This window comes from Aspergillus steynii, assembly GCF_002849105.1.
Source record: "Aspergillus steynii IBT 23096 chromosome Unknown P170scaffold_6, whole genome shotgun sequence".
Classification (NCBI taxonomy): Eukaryota; Fungi; Ascomycota; class Eurotiomycetes; order Eurotiales; family Aspergillaceae; genus Aspergillus; species Aspergillus steynii.
In genome coordinates this window covers 3,207,857-3,226,731 of record NW_020194403.1, presented here as the reverse complement: position 1 = coordinate 3,226,731, position 18,875 = coordinate 3,207,857, and the positions used below count along the sequence as shown (strand labels likewise).

Genomic DNA, 18,875 nt, shown 5'->3' with positions numbered 1-18,875 from the left:
GTGCATGGGCTAAAATGACGCCGCCCCCACAAGTCCGCAGCGGACGAGGCCGCTCTGGAGGTCCGCTTCTGTCCGCTCGTGTCCGCTCGTGTCCGCTCGTGTCCGCTCGAGGGCGTAACGCCAGCACGACCCTTCAGCTCGCGCAATATAACGGTCGCATTGACCAGTGGAATGATAAATTAGCTCTAGTGACCGGTGCAACATCAGGGATTGGCCTGGAAGCCGCCCTGGCCTTGTATGCGACTAGCGCCCATGTTTTCATTGCCGCCCGTGATCCCCGAGGGAAGTCCGCTGTGAAGTATATCCGTGAGAACAGGACAGCCCAGGGGGTATTCATCTCCTTATTTTTGACATGGATTCTATCGCGTCGGTCGAACCTGAAGCTCGGGAGTTCCTGAAGCGAAGTTCGCGATTGAACATCTAAATCAACAATGCCTGTCCAGATCTACATTTATGTCACGAACTAAAATTGACAGCCAGGCCCAGGAATCATGGCAACGCCATACACAACGACAGCGGATGGAGTCCAGCGGCAGTTTGCGGTGAATCAGCTTGCATACTTCACATTGTCTGCTATGCTTTTGCCGACCGTGATGGCAAGCAGCTCGGGCGACTCCAACTTGAGAATCGTCCAAATATCGTCCGCCTCTCATCGATGCTCGTCTATTGATTTGGACATCAACTACGAGAATCGACCATACGATCCATATCTGTCCTACGGTCAGTCCAATACAGCCATGATCTGAACATCCAATTACATTACATTGACCGCGTCTATGGACCAAAGGGGGTGTATGCGCTTTCGCTCCATCACAGGCACATGGTCTGGTCTTCAGCAATATGTCGGCGAATTCAGCATTGAGGAACGAAAGCAGGATCCCGGGGTGGCGAGGCAGATAAAAACCCCCGCATAAGGAGCAGCCACCACCGTATGGACTGCGGTCGGTGTAGTGTTGGAAGGACAGGGCGAGAAATATCTGGCCGGGTGTAAGTTGACGGAGGTTTCGAAAGCGGACGGTCGATACTCAGCCCTAGATGACGGGTATGCTGCTCATGGTTTAATCCGGAGAAGGAGGACAGGATGTGGGAGTTGAGTTTGCAGTGGAGCGGAGTTGTAGAGCCTTGGGCTTCGATTTCATGGAGGATGGAGTATTCACCACATTTGCTAACGCTGTAGAGCCTGCAAGATAATCTGTGTGTAGAGTCATCAAGTACACTGGGAACATCATGACACGTTCGTGGGAAACGTCACTCCAAGCGCATGGGATGAATTAGTGGGCATTAGGTTAGGGCTGAGATTGGTGAGTGCATTGGTCCAAGTGACGACACGATGTGCACCGTGTTCTTGCGATGTTCATTTTGATCAGGGAAGGAGATCGGAAAATCCGGATAGACGGTGGACTGTGGATCGACATGAGCTCGAGCGCTCTCCCTCATGATGGGCAAGACCAACTGATTGGCAATGGCCAGCTCTCGGAAATCCCGCAAATGTTATCAAGCAACTCAAAGATTCAGAGAACTGAAAGTTGTGTTCTTCAGTCAAGTTGATAGAGCAATCTAGAATTCTACGCGGTTGTTGGCCGGCACCATATTCACACGCTTATCTTCAAATGCCACCCAGGATATTGCGACCGGCACTCTGGTGAAAGTCTAAAGTCGACCGAGAATTGGTCCCTTGCCCAAAGATTGTGTCAACCATAAACATCTGCCTGAAATGCTTGGACGGACAAGGATCCAGATAGCGGAGTGGATTTGCTGGAAAGGGGGAGTACCCAATGCTCGGGGCTCCCTCCGGGATAGCTACTTTGCTCAGGGTCAGTCACTGTGATGGTCGTGAACTTAGAATGGGAATGTCTCGCAGCAGCCAAGGTGTCAAGTATCAAGATGGATTGGTGAAGGAGTTAGTGATGGAAACACTTCGGCAGATGTGGAACTACTCCGTACCGCCACATGGGCAGCCGTCGAGGTCAGGTCCCGGAGAAATGGACATTCTCATTTCTCACAAGCTCATCGATGTGCCGGCTAGGAGGAAATGACAGCAAGGTGCCCCTGAGTCTCTAGCCGGAGATAGTCATTCGGATTAATATAACAAGTCTCTTTTAGCGGCGTCTTTTCCTAAAGAGGGAGGCGAATGCAATTCGCGGGAGAATGAATAGTCGGCCGTCCAAAATAGAAACGGCGCGAGGATGACTCGTGCCCCATTTCCAGGATCCTGTGTATAAATGGCACAATGCACATGCTCCAATAAGGGTGATCCACCGGCACCATACCATAACGAGTGATATATTTGGGGCATTAAATTGGTTCAGGGCGGAACCGACCCATGGCACCAGGCCGGGCCGTCCAGACTGCTTTTTTCGATGATGACTCCTGAATAGGGAGGAGGGATGAAGGATTGGGCCAGTGTAACCCGAGAGGAAAACACGAAGATACCAAGGAGGGTCTCCGCCCCGTAGGATGTCACAGTGTTGCAGCCATCTGACCGACACGAACAAAGAGGAAGAGGACCAGAGAAAAAGAAAGGAGAGGAAGGGTGACTGCGCCACGCAGACCAGTGTGGCGTCTGCTGATTCAGCACCCGAGGTGGCTGTGACACTAGACCCTATTGGGCGCGGGCGGATTTCCCTTCCTCTCGCTGCTTCTTCTTCTTCTTCATCCTCTTCGTTCTCTCGGCTGCATCTTGGCCAACTGCAGGATTCGCAGACCCCGTCTCGATCACTCTGATCATTACTCCTTCGATGCGGCCCTTTTGTATTTTTTCTTGTTCACGGTGGTGATCGTCCCGTTACCACGTCCCAGAATCTCCCATTCCAATCCTCCGATTCAGTCGCCCATCTCTCCAGTCTCCACCCACCAAGAAACGACGGTCTCGCCGTTGTTCTCCACTCCCAGCGTCTAGACGAGTCCACTCTGGTCCAAAGACTCCGTCCAAAATCCAATTCCTGGCGCCGTCCACCTGTCCCCTGTGTTTTCCCACGGCCTGCGATCGGATTGGCCGTCCGCACCAGCTATCTGGCCCCGAAGCTTTCCGCTCACTGCATGATCCCCCTTTACGGTGGCTGACGATTATCTCCCCGGTCGAGAATGTGACAGTTGCCGGGGGTGGCAGTGAGAGGCACGGACAACTTGCGACCGTAATCATGCATAATTGTCGGGTGAGGGGACGATAATGAGGGGGTCAGACTCAGCACAACGACGACGGTTCGTGATGAATGGATCGATCAAGGTTTTCTTTGTCTCTTGCATACTCGACTGGTCAAGGGGGGTGGATGAACTGTCTCACTCCCACCCAATCCCGTAAACACTCGCCTCTCTCTTAGCCCGGAAGATGGACGTTCTCCTGTTTCATGTGCGCCTTTGGGCAGGCTCGTCGCGTTTCAGGTGCGCCGACCGCCTGCCGAGCATGCAAGCTGCTGGACGCCGGCCCACTCGGCATACCTGGGCAAAGAGGAATGGACTCATGGGAGGCATTTGGTAGTCCGGGCTCGTCACCATGGCGCTCTGAACGCCGGTCCTGATTCGTTGCATCTCGGTTGGTCCGTCCAGGTACCAAGCGCCGACCCTCCAATCGTGGATCCAACTGTGCCGGCTCGATGGATCCTTGGACAATAATAGGCCATTTCCCTTATTCACAGCTACTTCACTACGGCCCTAAGGGAATGGCCTGCAGCGCTACAACTCAAGAATTCCCGGCGTGGCGGGCCAGACCTCCCCTCGTTTATTATACCGACCATCCCCAATCTTTGTCATGCTTGTCCTCCATACTTTCCTGTGAATTTTTTTTGTTTCGCCCTCTCTCATTTTTTCTTTCTTTCCTTCCCCATCCTTCTTTTTACATTCTTTCTCGCGTCATTTGCCCACTCGCAGATTGAAATCTGCATTCTTGACACTTTCCTTCTCTATCTTACTTTCGTTGCCACAGCCTAGACGGTTGTCGTTCATTCCTTTGGGCCTACATCGTAACCAGGCCGATTTCTTTGATCTTCTTGACAGGTCCCGGATCTTGATCTGCACCTGTGTTGATCTGTCTATAGCTTTGCTTACTTCCGCTCCTTTGCTTTTCTGATAATTTGATTTCTTTTGAACTGCGTTCCAGCTACGATGTCTTCTCGATCTCTACTCTGGAGCGTGGGGTCGCTCGCGGCTACCTCCCTGATTGCGCCTACTGTTGCCAAAGGCTCGACTGGTAGCTCCGGTAGCTACCAACTGCACGAATCCTGGCAAGGCGAGAAATTTCTGGACTACTTCGACTTCTTCAGCGGCGCCGACCCGACCAATGGCTTCGTTACCTACGCCAACCAGAGCTACGCTGAGAGCAGCGGCCTGATCGACATCACCTCCAGCGGCAGCTTCTATATGGGTGTGGATCACAAGACGACTCTGAGCCCCGAGGGACCTGGTCGTGACTCCGTTCGTATCGAGAGCAAGAAGTACTACGATGAGGGCTTGTACGTCATCGACCTGCAACACATGCCCGGCAGCATCTGCGGAACGTGGCCCGCTTTCTGGTCCGTCGGCCCCGACTGGCCCCATGACGGCGAAATCGACATCATCGAGGGTGTCAACAAGCACGAGGCCAATGAGATTGTCTTGCACACTAGCGGCTCCTGCGACGTCGGCGGCGACCACGAAATGCTGGGCGACATGACTTCCAGCGAGTGCGGAGATGCCTCGGGTACCATCGGCTGTGTGGTCAAGGGTAACCAGGGCTCCTCCGGAGACCCCTTCAACAAGAACGGTGGTGGTGTGTATGCGATGGAGTGGACTGCTGATTTCCTGAAGATCTGGTACTTTGCTCGCGGCAAGGTCCCCGAGTCTATCACCAACGGCAAGCCCGACTCGTCCGCCTTCGGCACTCCGATGGCCCATCTGCAGGGCACTTGCGACTTCCACGAGCGCTTCAAGTCCCAGAAGTTCATCCTCGACACCACCTTCTGTGGTGACTGGGCCGGTGGTGTATTCGGCGACTCTGGTTGCCCGGTGAAGGACCCCAGCAACCCTATCCAGAGCTGTGTCAGCTACGTCGCCGAGAACCCCGAGGCTTTCAAGGAGGCGTACTGGGAGATCAACTCCATCAAGCTGTACCAGATCGGCACCAGCTCCAACACTCCCGCCGAGACCTCTTCCTCCGCGGCCTCTCAGATCGAGAGTGCCACTCACGCCGTGTCGCAGGCCGCTTCCACCTCTACTACTCAGAAGGCGGCTGCCACTACCAAGGCTGCCAGCTCCAAGTCCGAAACCGCCGTCGCCCACACTGCCTCGAACCCCCCTGCTGCCGAAGTTACGTCTGCTGCTGCCGCAACCACCAAGGCTAGCGGTGCCGCCGCTTCTGCTGCCGCTAGCGGCTCGAGCAGCTCGGGCAACAGTGGGAGCTCTGAGAACTCCGGCAGCTCCGGCAACTCTGACAGCTCTGACGAGTCCGACAACTCTGGTAGCTCTCACAGCTCCGAGGGCTCTGAGGCTTCCGACAACTCGGGTAGCTCTGGCAGCTCTGACAGCTCCGAAAGCTCTGAAGGCTCCAGCTCCGGTAGCTCGGGAAGCCCTGGCAACACTGGCAGCTCTGAGGGCTCCGAGTCCTCGAGAAGCACGATTTACGTCACCGAGACCACCACAGTCTGCGCTCTCACCCAGGGAACTTCCCTCGCCACCGGCATCCCCGCTGGCCAGTCGAGCGTTGCCGCTGAAAATGGTGCCTCGTCCGTCGCCCCGACCGCTCCTGTGTCCCAGCCCGCTCCCCAGGGTACCTCCGGCGTCGTTCCTTCTCAGGTCCCGGACACTCCCGCCGACTCTCAGTCTCAGGACAACGTGCCCTCTGCGGCCACTGCTCCCGGCGCTCAGGCTTCGGGCCCCTCGAGCGTCGCACCGGTCGAAGACTCCCACCCTAGCAACCCGCCTTCGCCCCCGCAGAGCATTACCGTCTCCTCGTCGGGCGTTGTCCCTGCTCCCGCTCCCGCTCCTACTTCCGCACCTCCCGCCGATGAAACCCCGGCTGACGAGGAAGGCTCTGCACCTGGCGGGTCTCCCGGTGCCGGATCTGGATCTGGCTCGGAGTCTGGCTCTGGCTCTGGCGTCTCGAGCAACTCGGGCAGCTCGGTCAACTCCGGATTCTCTGCATCCTCGGTCTCTCCCATCCCGAGCGCCACCAGCCCTATCAGCCCTCTCTTCACTGGCGCTGCTAGCAAGCTCTCCTTGAGCACGACAGGCCTCCTCGGCGCCCTCGCCCTTGCTTTCTTGGCATGAACGCCATTTCGCGATTTTCTTTCGGTTTCTTTCTGATATCCCTTTTCAGCCATTATATCCCGCAAGAGGTCGTGAAAATACCCCTCTAATCTTGTTTCTGTATAATAGTCTGCCTCTGCTTCCAATATCATACCCATTCGTTGTCCACTCGTTCTGACCGTACAGGGTCATATTTGCAAGACGTTGGGAACTTTCTTTCTTGCCACTGTTGGCCCTTTTATTTGCACGTAATTTAGAATATGCAGAACTATTACAAATGAAGATTCCATGACAGTTCGGATGCTTCTTGCAACGCTCGATCAGTAGCCATGTTAGTCATGTGATCCGTCACCTGCTTCGGCCACGCGTCGAACATTCTTTGTTTCCATCTTTCATTCTTCTTTCTACATTCACTCCAGACTCCTTTATGCACTGTGTTTCATCGGCTACCTTTCATCTTCTATCAAGTTCCACAAGGCTCAACAATGAATCAAATTATTCACCAGAATTCTAAGCAAGGTATGTGCAATGTCAAACGCGAACAACTATAGACAGGATATCGTAATATGGACATGAATAGAGCTCATCAACCCCCCTCAAGTTGTCTGCCAGCGATTCAGCCAATCTCGTGCATATCGACCCAGGATTCCGTCTTGAATGATACGCAGACGACCATTCCTCAGCGTCATACTGTCCTGCTCGGCCTTCTCCGTGGTGAATGTCGGCGGCGTCGAGGACCCTTCGCCGTACATTGCCTCATAGTGATCTGTCAGCTTGACCGCGGGGTTCACCAGCTCTTCTCCTCGTTCTTCACTCTCCCGCAAGAGCTCCAGCCAGCGATCGAATGGCACGGTATCGAATTTGAACCCGTTTTGTCGCAGGGTATCCAGCAGCGAGGACCAAGTGAAAGTGCGGGAGTTTGACAAATTGTAAATGGTATCGTCCTCATCAGTCTGCTGGTCCTCTGGCAATTTATGAGAGCACGCCTTGGCGATTTCGAGCATGGAGCAGACGAGCTTGTCGACAGGGAGCCAGGAGCATGTGGTGTCGATCTCAGGCAGGGCCTTCAAGGTCAGCGCCGATCGAACCATCAACGGAAGCGCTTCGGAGTCGTTCCAGAGACCCTTCTTCGAGTGTCCGGATATTTGACCGATTCGGAGAGAGAATGTTCTGGCGCCTGACTTTCGTGCGTTGCTCACAATTCTTTCACCGATCAGTTTCGACCGACCGTAGCCCATTTCCAGGGCACTGTTCAAATCCTCAATGGGGGTCTCGTGGACTTCAGATGACTTCGATCCCAGCGCCGTGGAAATTGAGGAACAGAACAGAAGAACAGCCGGTGCCGGGAGGTTCACCGCGAGTGAGAAATTAATCAGATTGTACAGGCCCTTGATATGTGGCTCAAAGCTCAACAAGGGCAGGTTGAAGTTGACTGGCCATGCCGTATGGATGATCAAAGACACGGACTTTTTCATTTCATCGATCATGCTCTGGCCGACACCAAAGTCTGGTTCATCTAGAGCACTATTGAGAGCGACGATCTTGTGAGTACGGTAGCTTGGAACGACGAGGTTCTTTTGTTCTAATGTATCCAGAATCGCCTCTTTAGCATTGGTCCTTCGTGTCAGACAGTATACTGTCGAGACGGAATCATCGTTCAAAAGCCTATAGAGCGTATGGGCTCCCATTGAGCCAGTTGCGCCGGTCAAGATCTAGATACGGTTAGTATCAACAAAATTAATGGGGATCATCTGAACATACGACACTTCTGCTGGTTGGTGTTGTTTGGGACTTCGGGCTGTGGCTGCTGAAAGAGGAGTACTTCTCAGTCAACCCAGGCATCAACGAGACGTCATCGGTAGTTTTCGTCTCCTGGCCGGATTGAATAGCGCAGATGTGTTGCGCCAGCCTGGACACCGTCCCAGTCTCGAAGACAATATTCTGACCAACGTTCTTGCTATCTTCAATTCGGAAATCCCTGAGTATGAGCCGGCGCAAGTGGATTGCTTTCAAACTGTCCAGTCCCTCCGCGAAGAATTCCGAGTCAATACCGGAGACGTTGAACCCCAGCTCATCACGGCAAAGTCCCATCAGATGCTCTTCTGTGCCGCTAATATCGAGTTCTAGTGTGCCGTCGGCAGCATGCTCCTGCTTCGTGTACAGAGCATCGATTGTGTCAGCGTACCTGGCATAAACCTGGGCTCGGATCATGGAGCCTTTGTCGGTACGAGGGCAGACGGAGTCAGCCGGCAGTGTGAGAACCATGTCCCGAGAGATCTGTGAGAATTGCTCTGCTCTGGAGTTTGCGTCCTCGATAGCAGGCCAGATGAGGTCCATGTACTCCTGATCGGAGAAGGATTTCGCCCCCTCTGACCGGAAGACCAGGAGGCCTGGTACACTTCGACTTACACCCACGACGACAGCTTCTTGAATGAGCGGGCTTTGTTTGATGGAGCCTTCGATAGGCAATGGGAGCACCTTCTCGCCGTTCACAAGCGTTATGCGATCATCCAAGCGAGTGACATACTTCCATCGCTCTGGAATGTGAGGGTGTGGCGTGAAGACATCCTTGGAATGATATGAACCGACAGGCTCATTCGAATTTGATGTGGTCAAGGCAGGATGCCCAGCAAGATAAACGCACTCGTAAAGAGTATCGCTGATGGGCTTCATCCAGATGTACGGTCGGATATTTTCAAAGAACTTCATATAGTTCCAATAGGGGTCACCGGGAGGGCGAGAGATCGATTCCGCTACCAAGCCAGCTTCGGTTCTATGGACTGGTCAGGAAATGACGGATTAATCAAAGATGCAAAAGACAACTTACAAACCAAATGATCCTCCGAATTTGACCTTCTCCTGCACCATCCTGTCGCCCAACTCATCAGGACAGGGCGCACCGCCGTATGTGACAAGCTTGCACTCCCTCAGTGCGTCCAACCCTCTTGGGCTATCTACAAGGAGCTGGAGCATGTAAGGTACACCTTGAACTGATTCGGGTCGGGCAGCCTCCAGGGCGTTGACCACCGAGGTGGCAGTCAGTGGCAGAGAGGCGTCCCACATGTAAGCGGTCTTCTTCATATACATTGCCTGAAGTGCCGTTGACAACCCGTGAAGGTGGTACCAGGGAAGAGAGTTGAAGGAGGTGAGTCCGGGGCCTCGTGTTGGGTGAGTCATCAAGGCCTTGTGACTGAGGAAAAGAGGTTTTGGTGTGCCGGTCGAACCAGACGAATGCAGAATCAAGGCAGTCTTGTTCTTCTGGATTTCAGGGTTCCGGCTGCGATGGAGCACCATGACAGTAGAGTCTGGCGTGTCCTGGAGTGAAGGTCTCTGGATCAGCGGACGGCATGCCACCAGCTTGAGGCGAAGTATATCGCCCATGGTAGCGCGGATGCTAGGTGTTTGGCCATAAAGAATGTTGTCGCAGCCAACCACGTCGAGGAGTGATACACAGGCCGCTGCGGAGAGACGAGGCGAAAGCATCATCACTGTGTATCCTAATCGGCTGAGCGCAAAAAATGTGACAACCATGTTCATATCGGACAGGGTGAACAGGGCAACGACCGCCTGGCCACCGCGGGGCTACTATACCGTTAGTACCCATAGAGGGGTCAAGAAGGGAAAGAAGCTACGTACCGGTTTGAATCCGCAGTCCATCAGCGTGCATAATGCCTGGTCAATCATGCAATCCAGGTCTTGCCCCGTGAAGTACTCATACGAGGCGCGGTCATCATTGGAGGGTTTGGGGTAAGCGAGGATCGGATGCTGAACAATATCCTCTGCCCGCAATCGAATGAGGTCATCAAGAATGTGAAGACGGCCAAATCGTGCCACGACCTGATCCGAGGCACTAGCCTTGGGGGCATCGTCCAACTCATACTGCCGGATCCCCATGATGAAAGAGTGGTTAACCTACACCAGAAACGAATGGACTGGGGCCAAATCCGGGAGATATTGGCCTCGTATTTAAGACGAGCACTCTGGAGTCACATGTGGGAACGGGCAGCTATAGGGGCCGCCCACTTTTCGTCAGCTCTGCGTTCGGATGGCTGCTTGATTCCGCATTTAGCAACCGGGTGGTCTTCCTTGTCGTTTCAAGGTCTCCAAATCTCAGACTTTGATTACAAAGTGGCACTCAGCTGAAGCGGTGTATCTAAAAACTTTAGCGGCCCAGACGGGTCGCCCATATGACGTTCTTGACTGGTCCCAAAGGTCCCAGCATGTGCAAATGGGGCAGACCGAACTCCTGCAAGCACGGCAATTGGTGCATGGTGTATGGCGTCAATGGGTACCGATGGCTATGCTAGCAGCCATAGTGTCTACAATCCTATGGAGCTGTGCGCCAAGTGGCCAGGCGATCTGGGGCTGTCGTTGGTCGGGCGGGATGGGCTTAGGGCGAGGGATCGACAGCTCCAGCGTTCCTGCGGGCCCGTCCATCTTACTCAATCTTGATGGGCTAATGGCCGACGAGCTACAGAATTTGTCAGGTCACGCTGCAGCGCCTGCACGAGTTGGCGCCAGGATCACAGTCCCATAGGGGTGGTTGCATTGAGCCAGTCGCCATTCGACCGCCACCACAAACCTAGGTTAAATGTCCCAAGCAACCAGGGATACGGCCCCAAGAACCGGGTTCATGGCCCCGGCTAGTCCGATCGCGATGACCCAAACAATACATTCAAGAGAACTCGATCGATCGACGATCGAAGAATGTCGGAGCATCATCCTTCCATAGGTGCCTCTTTTCCGCCCTCGTACTTTCCTCAACCACCCCTGTCACTCATATCTCGGGATTCCTGTTGGCCGGTATAGAAGGCTCGATCTCGGATCAAATGGACAAAAGGGTGGAAATACCCGAAAACATCCACGGGCCCACCACCATCGCGCACGAACAATGTACTTTGTGTCAGCGTGCAGGGGCAGATGAGGCCTCACATTTCGTATTCAACCTTCTTCCGAGGCTATATTTATTCCAAACCTCGAAGTCTCTTCCGTTGTGACTGCTTGTGGACATCGGACATCGGACATCGGAGACGTAGGGTATTGCGCCTTGATGAGGGATGCGGCCATAATTCGGGCCTGTTTCATTGCGGAATGGCAGGGATGAGATCATGAATATGCACGGCACCACTTTTCCGAGAAGAGAATGTGGCCCCTGGTCAATAGTCACTGGGAGCGTATCTGGTTTTGACGAACCCTGCGTGGCTAAATTCTGTCGCTAGCTGGCATGAACACCGTCCGCAAGCATCGCGATCCGCATATTCTGTCTGCATGTCTCGACAAATCGCTTTTTTTCTTTCTTTCCTTTGGTTGGTCTGCGAACTTGTTTTCTTTTTTGCCGCCTCTCGGTTTTCGCCCGGGAGGAGGCAATATAATTCTGTGGGCTAATTCGACCTAGGCTTTCTCCACCGGTGGGTCATGGCCCTCTCGGAGTCAATAAACAATGACCAGGATCCGTTACCCCTGTCGGAGACATCGATCGATTCATTTGGTCACAATCCTTCTGTCGGAACGCCACACGGTCGATCCGACGCGCCAAGGGCGTCGCTGATATGTTTGATAGGTTCGACGGTCATATATGACCTGTCCAACCACGCTTACAATTTCTGGATCTGCCGACTTCCCAGAACAGACGCTGCTGGCGTCCATCCGCATTTACGTATGCCATGCTCTGCACGCATATTCAGGTCGCATGTGCCGGCTTATCTCATGCCTTGGAGCGTGCGAAAAGGTCAAGACACGGGATGGGACAAGGATATGAAAATTTTCACCAGGCAGTGTGCGACCGTGGGCTGCGAGGTTACAGCAATAATCCTACCTGTATCCACATGGCTTGTATATTGCTTTTTCGGGGCCTTTGGTCAGCCGCTCACCGATTCTCCCACAAATCTCCGTCGAAGGTCCCACGCCAAAAGGTCCAGTTATGGAGCACAACGCCAAGTTGTGTAAAAAGAAAACACCAATATTGCGCTCTTCTCTGGCGCATCATCCCGGCCGTCAACTGTCGGAGCATCTTCTAGATCCGTCTCAAGAATGACCTGTCCACCCCCAAAAAAGTCCCAGGCTCGTGCTTCTATACCAACTCAGCTAGTCCCGTAGGTACCTGCGGATCTGATCTCCGGGTTTCCGACAGGAATGAGGATAGGTCCACTATCGCCGCCTCGGTGGAAACTCAAAACGCCCTGCCATTGTCACGAATCAGGGGCCCCCGAACCCGGGCTTTGGTCCGACTCGCGACGGGAACTTTTGCTCTCCTCTTTGGATTTTACCGCACAAACATCCGGTGTTTGGGTCTGATACCAATAGGGCATGTGGTCGAATTGATCGGTCGCTCTGGATCTCATTGCGTTGGAAGCGGTGAATTGGAAGCTTTTCACGGACAGGACTTTCCTGAGGTTATCGAAGTCAATTGCACGGTTTAGCCCGTCGTCGCAGGAATCCTGTCAGCTGCTTAGCTTATGGAGAACCCCTCTCGGAGACCCTCGTGGATTGCACACTGGCCTCTGCTCTGACGTTGGACGTGCGAGGGGACCAATGCATGACGGTAGTCCTGGAGTCCAGCAACCTGGAAATGCAACGATAGACGAACGACCGAGGGTAAGATGTGCAGAACCCGCCTCCACCTTTGCTCTCATAGGTGCGAAACCCCTCCAGTAGCCATTACTACGCTGTAGCGGGAGTCGGGCATCCTGCTGAATAGAGCTATCCAGATGACGCTATCTAAAATCCACATGAAGAATCCTCGCAACTCGTCGTCCTGGTAGCCGGCGAGCGGACGAGGATCGCCGGATCACTAGTCGCCCTCAAAAGTACGGAGCAGCAGCTAGGCCATCCACCGATGGACGAGCTTGGACCAAGCCGACCGACCAAGCAGAGGAAGTCCTGTAGAAATTCGAATCCGTCTTGTGCGGCGGTGGCGCCGACGTTTGGTCAAGATGACGATATCCCAGGCCCCTGGGAGCGAGCGGCTTCGGGCAGCAGCAGATGGTTGGGGCAAATTGGGCGGCCCAGTCGTGTTTGCTGCAGAATATCAACAGTTTGCGAATATTCATTCTGCGAGCCTTCTAGACCATCGGAGACGAAATTGAGGTTCCACCGGGTCTGACGCCACAATTATTCACGGTGATCCCTCGGCGGCCCTCCTTGTTTCCGATTAGTTAACGCGCAGACGTGAGCTGAAGCAGACGGCATGAGGGTGTGTAGTCCATCTATCGACGATTGTTTAGTGGTGAATCCTGCTGACGCTCGACTCTCCATTCAAGGACTGAAGATCGAAGATAAACTGATGCAAGGGTCCGCCGTCTGCCGTTTTCAGACAAAAAGTTCGTTTCTTGCACAGTTTCTGTCCAACACTCCGGAGATTTTCCTTCTTTTCTGCCAATTATTGTGTCGCATCCCTTGATTCTATTGCATCGATCACGCTTCGGACGTTTTACTATAAGACCTTTGACCGCCCCTCGGGTGCCTCGTATTGCCCGCCCTCTTCATTCGTTTCCCTCGCCCTTTCTTGCTTCGTGTACATCACTTGTTGTTGTAATTATGGACGCTGCATGCAAACCTCTCGACGCCCTTTCCCTAGTGGAGGACATCAAGCAGCTTGCATCGTCGCCAGATGCAAGTTCGGCACAGTCGCATTTCCGCCTGCTTGGCCTTGTGGATCAATTGAAACTGGCCGTCGAGACTCCCACGGAGACTGCATTGCGCATGATCTACCAGGTGAGTCCAGATGCTCCTCTGTGCAGGGTTCATGTCGCTGATTGGGATGCAGCCTCCTCAAAATGCAGCCCTTCGCACCGTCATCGACCTAGGCCTCTTCCAGTTGCTAGTAGAAAACCCCGACGGGCGGTCGGCGAAGGACTTGGCAGCTCATTCGGGCGCTGAGAAGGCCCTCGTCGGTAAGTTGAGCTCTCCGGACTTCTGCAAGGGGGGCTGATAATAACCGGTCTTGAAGTGCGCTTGATGCGCGTCATGACGGCCCTGGGCCTGTGTGCCAGCTACGAGCCCGAGGTCTACATGGCCACCGACAAGACGAGAGCCATGACCGAGCCAATTGGACGGGATGGCGTGCCCTGCATGTATGGTTTGGCCTATTGGAACTTTGTCTTCTGGTTATTGACCAGCACGCAGATACGATTTGACCATGCCGACGTTGAGCAAGCTCCCCCAGTATTTCCGGGAGCACAACTACACGACGCCGAAGGAGTACTCGCGCTCCCCCATGCGATGGGCTGTCGGACAGAGCCAATTCGAATGGCTAGCGCAACGCAAGGAGCACCAGGCCCTCTTCAACTCGTACATGGCGAGCCGGCGCCACGGGCGGCCGTCTTGGTTCGATGTGTACCCCATTGAGCGCCTGGCAGATCAGGCGATTAACCACGATGACGCAGTCTTCGTAGTCGACATTGGGGGAAATCAAGGCCACGACCTGATGCGACTCCGCGAGAAACGTCCCGACATTCCGGGCCGGCTGGTCGTCCAGGATCTCCCCAAGGTGGTGTCGGCGCCCGTCGGGCAGGGCATCGAGCCGATGGCCTACAGCTTCTTAGATCCTCAGCCGATCAAGGGTAGGTTCCGATCGCTCCTTTACCGTGATCGGATTACAGGCTAACTGGGCGCAGGTGCTCGAGCATACTACTTCCGGGCCATCTTCCACGACTGGCCGGACTACATCTGCCAGAAGATCTTACTCAACACCGTCTCCGCCATGGACGAGGAGTACTCGCGCATCATCATCGTGGACTTCGTGCTCCCCGACACCGACACACCGCTCTTGCAGGCGTCGCTGGACATCCAGATGATGAGCATCGGGTCGGGGATTGAGCGGTCGGAACGACAGTGGCGGGAGCTGCTGCACGAAGCGGGATTGGAAATCAGGGGGATTTGGAGCAAGAGCCCGGGCATGGAGTCGGTGATTGAGGCGGTGCCGCGGCGTTCAATAGCGGAGTAGATGTCTTGCCTTCTCTCCTTTTTTTATACTTTGTCTGTTTTATTATTTCCTATCGAGTAACTGAAACGTGGATCCGGACCGGATGGGTGGTTGGCTGTGCTTTTCGCAATGTATTATGATTCTTTCGAATTGACTTCATCTTCAAATCCTCTTTACAAAAGTATCTGTGTGGTAACCCGCAGAAATTCGTCATCACTCTACACCCAGATCTTCTATGAAGCCGTTAATCCAGCCCCTTGCATGTACCCACGGACCCCAAGCACCGGATCCATCATATCCATCTCGCAGCTCTATCCCCATAAATGCGAGATGAATGCAATGCCCCTGCACGGGGTAACGTCCCTGTCACATTTGACGTCCTGAAACTAGATGAATCGGTTTCACCGCTAGATCCTCTGGTTTTCCGGAGTTTATCATCTCGGTGCCTTGGCTTGGCTACCTTTGGTGCTCCGTGCGTACGTAGTATACCATTGCTTTTGCTAAATGTTCAAGATAGGGGGACGGGACAGACCCCTCGCGTTCTATTTTTACGTAAATTCAAATTGCACCTGTTAATTTCATTTAGGTTCGGGGGTGCCATGGGCCCGTCCTACCGTCGTGGTGGAATCCATGTTCGGACTCGGAGAAGGACGGAGGACGGAGGACGGAGTGGGTTGCGCGGCTATTTTTGTTTCAAACTCTTTTCTCCTTTTATATGGCTTGGATACTCTCTGGATTGATTTTCGTTTCGTTGCCTTGAATAGGCACGGGACTCGGGCTATGCTAGAATGACTATTGAGTATGGACAAATGCCAAGTGCAGGATTGTCGAGGGCTCGAGTCTCCAGAATGAGGTTACTTTAGGGATGAGAAGGTCGGTTCTATCGAAGTTAAAGAGCCCCGCTTTGACTCAACGGCTTTTGGCTATCTAGCGGTCTGGTGTACAGAGTTTCCTGGGTTGTCCTGTGCGTGGACTCGAAAAAAGTGAGTTTATTAGTTTGGTGTAGCATGCAGGTGATTGAACGGGTTCCAACCGTTGCGGTAACACATGCGTTTCAAACTCATTTAACTCATTTTATTTCTTTACGAGAAGGTGACACAAGCACTGCCATAGGAGGTCCTATCATGGCCCAGTAGATACCCTAATCCTGACAAGAGCATGGGGCGTGCTATGCAATATTCTCCACATGTTCAATCCGCGAGTCCTTTGGTTTCGAGAGAGAGCCGCTCTGCGCGAATTCTAATATTCTGTTAGATTTTTCCATTCTCGTTCCGATAGGTCGTGTCTCGAAGTCGGTGACAGGTGTTGAGACCAACTTACGGTCAACTGTTGTGTGCTTGAACTTCCTCGCTGGAATACGATGATCAAATAGGAGGTCAATCTCCCCAAATGTCCTGTCATTTGTCTCAGGGAGCCGGAACCAGCACCATACGTTGCAGAGAAGGTTGGTTCCCGCGTAGAACAGCGCTGCTTTGGCGCCCCAGTTCCATGCTATCAGGTATTAGTCTTGCCCGGCGTGAGCATATGCTGCTTTCGCTAAGGATGAAATAAATAAACATACCAGACGCAGAGAGCATCCGTGGCGTCACCGAGTTATGAAAGATTCCGGTGACATTGTATACAAACCGGCCGATCGCAATGGTCTTGTACCTGAGCCTTCCAGACGGGGTCTCCGCAACGATAGGATAGCAAGCCGGGCCAACGGTGATCATATTACAAAGAGTCGAGACGACGAGCAATATGCCGATCGCCAGGTGCGCGTTTGTTCCCTCTGCCCAGCCGAGTCCGCCGATCGCCACGAGGCAGATGAACATGAACGTTAAGCCGCCCATGTAGATGGTCACCCGGCCTAGATGGGGAAAGAGGAACCAGCAGATAACCCCGCCAACGATGTAGCAGGCCGACAGAGAGATGTTCAAGTCGAAGGCTTGGAGCTCGCTGAATCCGGCAGCTTGTAGGAAAACGACCGAGTAGCCGAGAATAGCGTTGCCGCAGAGGATTTGAGCAGCCCAGACGACACAGTTCTATTATGTCAATTTCGTTAGAACTCCTTTGAGCTTCAGGTAGATCGGAAAAGAAATTGGAGAGGCTACAATTTCCGTCCGCCTCAAATTCGTTCCCCGGAAACACTCGAGGAAACTAGCATCAGCAGTCTCTGACTTCTCCAGCTGCGTAGTGTACCGAATATACGCGAGTGTGGCATCCACTTCATGCTCCTTGTTTGGCGTCTCGGGGTGCAATCGCATGAGGCTTCTTCTCGCCTGGTCGATGTCATCCCGGCGAACGGAGTTCCATGGCGATTCGGGGGCCCAGTAAGCGACGGTGATCAGAGGAATTGGCCAGACCCATTGCAGTGCAAATGGGAGTCTCCAGCCTAAATCGCCATGAATTCCAGCGACGGCGCGGACCACCCCAGATGAAAGTAGAATACCGGCACCCCAGCACATGCAGACGTAGGCCGTCACGTAAGGGCGGAGGATGGTGGGAACGACTTCGGAGGCGTAAGTTGTTGAAAGGGTCTACAGAGTGGTGTGTTGTTCTTAGATATGCAGAAGCATGTTGAAAGGGCAGACAAGTACATACTTGAAATACGCCCCAGGATATACCACACATAGCCTCGCTCCAGGCCAAGATGGATAAGGATGGGGCAAAAAACGGGATGAAAATCATGACGGCCAAGTACGCCATGAAAAACATCATCGTCGGTCGACAACCATATCGGTCCTGTGCGTAGGCATTGATCAAGAGTCCAGCTAACTGACCTACTTGGGCTGAGTTGGAGAGACCAGACTGCCATGCTGCAGAGATGGCCTTCTGTCCTGAAGAGTCGATTTCGCCAAATCGGTTCTTGAACTGCGTTTGGCCGTAGAACGAGGTAATCTGATGAGTGTTATCGGCTTGTTCTTTTATGCAAATAGCAGAGGATGAACAATCTCAAGGTATACAAACAATAACGAGGTCATATCCCTCCATGATCAAACTAGTAGACAGCAACATGGCCCAGAAGACGGCCTTTTTGTACTTCTTCAATGCCTGAAGAACAGTCAACTGACGGTCTGTCGCATCACTCTCTTGGGCACGGGAAATGAGATCCTCTGTGTCAGCGTTGGTGAGTTCAAACCCATCAAGCTCGTGTTTGGTTGGGACGACTCTCTCGGGTCCCATGTTGAATAAATGTAGGTTTCAAGTCTTTGTTTTCAAAGAAGACCAGGCTAGCGATCCCTGATTCAGAGACAGCTCCCATAGGAGTGGGAGCACTTTAAATAGCTTTACGCAACACTGCGTAAGATGCCCCCACCGGGATAGCTACCCCGGATCTGCGTCTAGAGCCCCGGTGGGGACCGGGATTCCGTCAGATGAATATGGAGCTCCGAAATCTTAAAAAGCATCATGCCACTCGTGACCCAATCTGAGCCCTTGGATGTTACGGGGTGTGTTAGGCTGCTCGGGACGCTTGGGAACGAGTCAGACGGATAACATGTATTTCCTGTAAATGCTAGAACTTTTGAGTTCTTCACGAGTCTGCAACTCCTTGGAGGGAAGAATATATATCGGCGTACGAATACCAGTATATTGCTGTAGTCGCTCATAAAGTGCCTTTTCTGGTACTGTGTTATGGCCGTCCCCTTCAGTGGTAACATGTTCCTAGCTTCTGAAGCGGTGATGGTGATGGACAGTGAAAGACAAAGGATTCCCTGGCGTAAGCCACATCGTAACGCTCTGGTCTTCGCAT

At 53.4% G+C, this 18,875-nt stretch overlaps 6 protein-coding genes across 6 annotated transcripts; 4 read left to right on the top strand and 2 right to left on the bottom strand.

Annotated features, from left to right (window-relative positions):
- Positions 1 to 14: 14 nt before the first annotated feature.
- On the top strand, positions 15 to 746 carry P170DRAFT_478249 (uncharacterized protein; the record flags this gene model as incomplete). The annotated part of the gene is made up of 2 exons (XM_024853543.1): positions 15 to 306; positions 481 to 746. 2 exons carry the CDS (start codon positions 15 to 17, stop codon positions 744 to 746), a joined length of 558 nt encoding a protein of 185 aa, XP_024702702.1.
- A 3,355-nt stretch (positions 747 to 4,101) lies between these two features.
- On the top strand, positions 4,102 to 6,519 carry eng2 (putative GPI anchored endo-1,3(4)-beta-glucanase; the record flags this gene model as incomplete). The annotated part of the gene is made up of 2 exons (XM_024846970.1): positions 4,102 to 5,317; positions 5,516 to 6,519. The coding sequence occupies 2 exons, from the start codon at positions 4,102 to 4,104 to the stop codon at positions 6,238 to 6,240; spliced, it is 1,941 nt and encodes a 646-aa protein (XP_024702701.1). The 3' UTR covers positions 6,241 to 6,519.
- A 177-nt stretch (positions 6,520 to 6,696) lies between these two features.
- On the bottom strand, positions 6,697 to 10,254 carry P170DRAFT_439071 (putative NRPS-like enzyme). Its single transcript, XM_024849754.1, has 4 exons — positions 9,856 to 10,254; positions 9,047 to 9,801; positions 7,981 to 8,992; positions 6,697 to 7,931 (listed from the first exon to the last, which is right to left on the bottom strand). The coding sequence occupies exons 1-4, from the start codon at positions 10,111 to 10,113 to the stop codon at positions 6,816 to 6,818; spliced, it is 3,141 nt and encodes a 1,046-aa protein (XP_024702700.1). The 5' UTR covers positions 10,114 to 10,254; the 3' UTR covers positions 6,697 to 6,815.
- A 1,076-nt stretch (positions 10,255 to 11,330) lies between these two features.
- Positions 11,331 to 12,258, top strand: P170DRAFT_240243 (uncharacterized protein). Its single transcript, XM_024842949.1, has 2 exons — positions 11,331 to 11,525; positions 11,615 to 12,258. The coding sequence occupies exons 1-2, from the start codon at positions 11,444 to 11,446 to the stop codon at positions 12,163 to 12,165; spliced, it is 633 nt and encodes a 210-aa protein (XP_024702699.1). The 5' UTR covers positions 11,331 to 11,443; the 3' UTR covers positions 12,166 to 12,258.
- A 1,497-nt stretch (positions 12,259 to 13,755) lies between these two features.
- P170DRAFT_361909 (S-adenosyl-L-methionine-dependent methyltransferase) lies at positions 13,756 to 15,163 on the top strand (the record flags this gene model as incomplete). The annotated part of the gene is made up of 5 exons (XM_024844487.1): positions 13,756 to 13,932; positions 13,985 to 14,111; positions 14,168 to 14,291; positions 14,344 to 14,780; positions 14,835 to 15,163. 5 exons carry the CDS (start codon positions 13,756 to 13,758, stop codon positions 15,161 to 15,163), a joined length of 1,194 nt encoding a protein of 397 aa, XP_024702698.1.
- A 1,061-nt stretch (positions 15,164 to 16,224) lies between these two features.
- P170DRAFT_457696 (putative MFS alpha-glucoside transporter) lies at positions 16,225 to 18,307 on the bottom strand (the record flags this gene model as incomplete). Its single annotated transcript, XM_024851734.1, has 6 exons — positions 16,225 to 16,283; positions 16,463 to 16,633; positions 16,704 to 17,166; positions 17,236 to 17,661; positions 17,726 to 18,022; positions 18,092 to 18,307. 6 exons carry the CDS (start codon positions 18,305 to 18,307, stop codon positions 16,225 to 16,227), a joined length of 1,632 nt encoding a protein of 543 aa, XP_024702697.1.
- Between the last annotated feature and the right edge of the window lie 568 nt (positions 18,308 to 18,875).

Coding starts and splice junctions, on each gene's coding strand:
- P170DRAFT_240243 (XM_024842949.1), top strand. CDS start 11,444: ATGAACACCGTCCGCAAGCATCGCGATCCGCATATTCTGTCTGCATGT. Junction 11,526..11,614: donor TTTTTTCTTTCTTTCCTTTG/GTTGGTCTGCGA, acceptor AATTCGACCTAG/GCTTTCTCCACCGGTGGGTC.
- P170DRAFT_439071 (XM_024849754.1), bottom strand. CDS start 10,113: ATGGGGATCCGGCAGTATGAGTTGGACGATGCCCCCAAGGCTAGTGCC. Junction 8,993..9,046: donor TTCGGAGGATCATTTGGTTT/GTAAGTTGTCTT, acceptor ACCAGTCCATAG/AACCGAAGCTGGCTTGGTAG. Junction 7,932..7,980: donor CACCAACCAGCAGAAGTGTC/GTATGTTCAGAT, acceptor AACCGTATCTAG/ATCTTGACCGGCGCAACTGG.